General features: G+C 36.9%; 1 protein-coding gene across 1 annotated transcript; it reads right to left on the bottom strand.

Moving 5' to 3' along the window:
• Window positions 1-1,333: 1,333 nt before the first annotated feature.
• LOC141302382 (uncharacterized) lies at window positions 1,334-4,040 on the bottom strand. Its single transcript, XM_073832418.1, has 5 exons — window positions 3,836-4,040; window positions 2,384-3,396; window positions 2,244-2,310; window positions 1,771-1,939; window positions 1,334-1,469 (listed from the first exon to the last, which is right to left on the bottom strand). Exons 1-5 carry the CDS (start codon window positions 4,038-4,040, stop codon window positions 1,334-1,336), a joined length of 1,590 nt encoding a protein of 529 aa, XP_073688519.1.
• Window positions 4,041-5,165: the final 1,125 nt, after the last annotated feature.

The raw sequence follows: 5,165 nt of genomic DNA, 5'->3' as shown, positions 1-5,165 counted from the left end.
AATTATGCCCAAGAACATAATTTATTATGCCATATGTCTTACTAACAAGCAACAATGCCTCTAACCACAGGTCACGTACGAAAAATAATGCCCCGTTTAAGGCATATCCACTGAAGGTGTGGAGCTGAAAATGAAAATAAATACGGCCTTTTAAAATTTATATGTTCCAGCGATTTCATTCCGTCAACCCCTTAGAACACAGCAAGAGCTAAACTCAGGTGTTTGCAAGTACACTGTAAAAAATTTACTGTAAAATTTACAGCAAGTTACTGGCAACTTTGGTTGCCAGCAATACTGTAAATCTTTACAAGTGCACTGTAAACCATCAACTACAGTTTTACTGTAAAATTTACAGCAAGTTACTGGCAACTTTGGTTGCCAGCAATACTGTAAATCTTTACAAGTGCACTGTAAACCATTAACAACAGTTTTACTGTAATATTTACAGCAAGTTACTGGCAACTTTGGTTGCCAGCAATACTGTAAATCTTTACAAGTGCACTGTAAACCATTAACTACAGTTTTACTGTAAAAAAATATTGCATATTTCTGTATATATACAAAAGCTGTAATATATTACACCTGTCACTGTAAAATTACAATAAGATAATTACTGTACAAAAGCTGTGAAATTTGCTGTAAAATTTAATGCATTAAATTACCTACAATTGTATTACCATAGTACATGTGTAAACCCTATAATTTTGATGTAAATTTCAGTAGTGTAAACTAACATTTATTAATTTAATGTTAGCTAAACAATAACACTTAAAACCACAGGATTTAATAGATATAGCCAAATGCATTTATTGTACAATAAACAAACTTTCAGCACAGAAAAAGAAAGGATTGCACAATATAAGGCTTTTTCCTAAAAAAAAAAATAAACTTCATTCTACAATGGAAATTGATCAATAAAATACACCTTTAAAATATAAGAAACTACTTTCTTCTGCAACAATGCAGATTGCAAAAAAGGCTTCAGCCTTCAGAATACATGGAACAACTTTGTTCTGCAACAATGCAGATTGGAAAATAAGGCTTTAGCCTTCAGAATACATGAAACAACTTTGTTCTGCAACAATGCAGATTGCAAAATAAGGCTTTAGCCTTCAGAATACAACAAGTACTACTAAGAACAGCAGCATTTCATTAACAACACTGGAACACATTACTACATTGTGACTGAACTTCAGTCATAAACTTACAGTTTAAACAAACACATAAGAAATGGTTTGAACTGTGCATAACTTTAAATTGTTTAACTTCTACATGAAATACAAACTAGGAAATTTGGTCAGTCTCTTTTTCAATTCCATTGGAATTAACGGTTCTAAATAGCAAACCATTCAAAGTCCATTAGTTTTCTTAGCAGTGTGCATACATTCGGGTTCATTCCATGCATTTTTTTGTCCTGCTTTCCAGCAGCAACTTTTGATCCAGTTTCCGGATTGATGCCCACAATTCCTCTGTAGAAAAACAACCACAACATTTAGTTACCAAAAAACAGCATAAACTAAAACAATAAAACACAAAATTTGCTTAAAAAAAATGCTTGTAGCAGCACTGGCATATTAGTTTTTTTGCTCTGCTCAAGAGTTTGATGTGGAACATGACAGGAAATTACAGATAGAAAGTGCATTATCAATGTCAATGTGTTGCTCAAGACCCATCTATCTAATTCTGAGAAAGCATTCTAACTGGATAACCTAGAAGTCAAAAAAAACTTGCAAGTATACAATAAATATTGAAATTTATGCTCTAACTTACCTCTGAATAAATTCGAGTGTGCATGAAGCTTCCTTCTGATAAGCCAGGTTCAAGTTGTAATAGGCCGCAAACAATGCTGCCAGACCCTCAACAAATGCCTCTGAACATGGGCCCAAGACAACTTCCCTTTCAACTGACAACATCCATTTGCTTGGGGTCATTGATTCACCTATACAGAGTTAACTTAGATTAATAGGGGTTGTAAAAGATGGCAATATATTTAGTCTGGTTTCCAGGGGAAAAAATCTAAAATTATTTTGCTGAAAACAAGTAAAATGATAGTAAGATAAGTAAAATAATCTTTTTTTCAGATTACTTATTAAAACAAGCTCTTTTGTTCCAGTGTGGGTACCTCATGTAAACTCAAAATAATACTAATACTATAATACTATAAAATAAGAGATACAAGTGATTACAGTAGAAAGCAAAGAATAGTGTATATAATGTACACACAGGGACACAAATCAAATTACCTTGGACAATCAGCCTGGGTGAATCCGGTAATCCACCTTTTGCCATGTCGGCTGCAGTTGCTGCAACCTGAAATAAACAAAATCAAAACTTAAAAATGACATTTTATATACACAAAACATAAAAATGAAATAATACTTACATCAGCTTCAATTAGTAGGGACTCTGTTTTTTCTTTAAAATGGGCCATTAAGAGGTGCAGGAGACAAAGGACCAGAGAATTTCCGTCTTGATACTTTGAAAGAATGGCACGCACATCATTGTTTGTTGGCTTTTCATGAAAAAATCTCAGAATCCTCTGTCCTTTCCCCTCCATGCTCTCCATGATTCTCTGGAGCAGCGCAATGTCAGTAAGCAAATTGAAATGCAAAAACATCCCCTTGAGATAAAACAGGTAAGGCCATGATTTCTTTAGTTCAGACACTGGCAAAGGTGGATTGGCATTTATATCACGGCGCTGACGGTAATATGTGACCTCCATCAACTTGTAAAGTTCTCCTCTACTGGCGCCAGAGGATCCTTCAGTGGAATGAAGCAGTAACATTTGTTTGCGCTTCTCTTCTAGTGTGTCATCATTTTCTCCTGCAGGAAGCAGCTCTGGCTGCCAGCTGACACAGCCATACTGATCAGCCGGCCTTCTTGAGCTCTGATGTGTGCCTCCACATGATGATCGTTGACGTTCTTTTCTCCGACGAGCTAAAGTGTTGTTCCTGTTAACATGTTCAACACGGGTTTTAACTTGTAAGAGCAAAGAGGCATACCCGCTACCTATTTTTGTACCGTCAGCCAGAACATCAGCAAAGCTGTCCGGATACTGTTTAACAAAGTTCTTGACTACAACCTCGCACTGCCACTTTGAGGGGTTAACTTCGCATTTTTGCATGTAATCAACTAAAACCCTTACCAGCTTCCTTCGATCAGCTGGGGATGGTCTTTTTTTATTTGCAATTCCCAATTTAATTCCAGAAGGCATTACTTCCCAAGGCACCGTAAATGTTTCAGGCCAGGAAGAGGATGCAGAAGAGGAAGCAGAAGATCGTTGAGAAGAGCAAGAAGAGGATGTTGAAGAACTTGAAGAACTCACTGATCCTGGTGTCAGAGTATCTGAAAGAACTTGACTTGATGGTTGTTGGGGAGTCAAGCAGCTGTCTTGTTCTAAACACAACCAAATGTGAACATTTCAACATTAGTAAATATCAGTAAAACTTTAGCAAAAAGGACAATTTCTATAGAAGATTGTTTCCACCATGTCATGAATAAAAAGGTAATTGCAACTTCATCTTTTACAATCATAGTTACACTGTCTCTATACCGTGCCACATTCAGGGTGGACAACCTTTTAAATTATAATTGGATCTAATGCATTTCTAATGTCTCTGTCATGACTTTTGTTGTTCTTTTTTTTTTCATTTCTTTTAAACTTGCAGTTGCATATTATCAAGTTTATATAACGATCCTCAATTTATAACTGACAATTATGTATATAATGTCACAAAATTCTGAGAATAGTCGCAATAACCTTTTTGCATAATGGTGGAACTTGTGGAAAAAGTTTAAGTTAGTTTTCTGTTTAGCTGAGGAGAGATTAAAATACCTTTATTTTTCCATGCATCTAGGAGTTTGCGACATTGAATTGGTCTGAGGTATTCCATAAGATCCTCTTCCTTCACATAGAGGAGGTCAGCTTTTGTCTCAACTCCCACAGCAGTAAGGCCATGCATTAATTTTTGAAGCGTTTCATCAGAGAGAACTGGTAACGAAGAGCAGATGGCAAGTTTTATCTCCTCCAAATTAGACATACCTTAAAAAGAAGGAAAAGAGTGGTGTAATGCAACCACAGTCATATCACATATTTTGTACTCCTGGAGAGGGTAATAATCTAACAGCGCCTCTTGAAGTATACAGACATATTGATGGTCATCATCTGTTATGCAGTATACACCCAAATCCACCAAATGCACAGCATGCCGTTTCTCACACACAAAGTAGACTACTGAATTCTGATGAACAAGGATTAGCCTAATTCTGCCAACCTCCAAGCCCTCATCATTACAGGCCAAAAGGACAACCATGCCTTTCCTGTACTTTGTTCCTTTCAAAGTGATTTCACTAGCTACTAATGTATTGACAGGCTGAAAATGGAAAGAATCAACGGATGCCTTAATTGCTTCATTGTAGTCATCAGAATAAAATCCAGAGCCTCTCTCAACTTGCACAGAAAGCTGAAAGAGATTTCCTGCACTTAAATAGGCCTGGAGAAGTTGGTGCCTCTCAGCCAAGGTTACACACAAGTTCTTGAAGTTGTGCAATTTTCTGGCACATTGCTTGAAATAGGTGTGTTTGCTTTCAAACCGCATGGTCCATAAGCGAATGAGTGGCCCAAATTGCATTATAAGCTCAGGATAATGGCTTAAGTAGTGATGTTTGGGCTTGAGAGGCTTTGAAGCGAAAGTCACAGACCTATAATGAATGTACTGATCAATGAGCACTTTCAGATAAGCAACCTGATCTTCCAGTATTGCTGGTGCACAAATTAGCTCTACAATTTGTCTTAAGAGTAGAACAAGCTGCCACACTTCTGATTCTGGATCCTTAATCCGGTGTCCAACAATAACTGGCAAAAGTCTTAAAAGACACCAGTTCTGAACAGCATGGCCACAAAGCTTCTCACTTCTGAAGTAAATCTCTGCTGGTTTATTGGCAGCATCATTTCCTGTGTACTCAAACTGCTTGATATAAGAATTGAGCTCTGTGTATGTAAAGCATTTCTCTTGATTTACCATGTAATCAATGAACATCTTAAGATCAAATGTCACAACCCCCTCAAAGAGGTCATGACCAAGACAGGGGGGCAGGCCAGGCTGACAAACATGAAAAGAACTCAACTGATTGAAAGGGGAGTTAAATTTGACCCCATCAACTGC

Source organism: Garra rufa, unplaced genomic scaffold (genome assembly GCF_049309525.1).
Source record: "Garra rufa unplaced genomic scaffold, GarRuf1.0 hap1_unplaced_001, whole genome shotgun sequence".
Lineage (NCBI taxonomy): Eukaryota > Metazoa > Chordata > Actinopteri > Cypriniformes > Cyprinidae > Garra > Garra rufa.
Note: the sequence above shows the minus strand (reverse complement) of the source record. Positions and strands in the feature narration are given on the sequence as shown.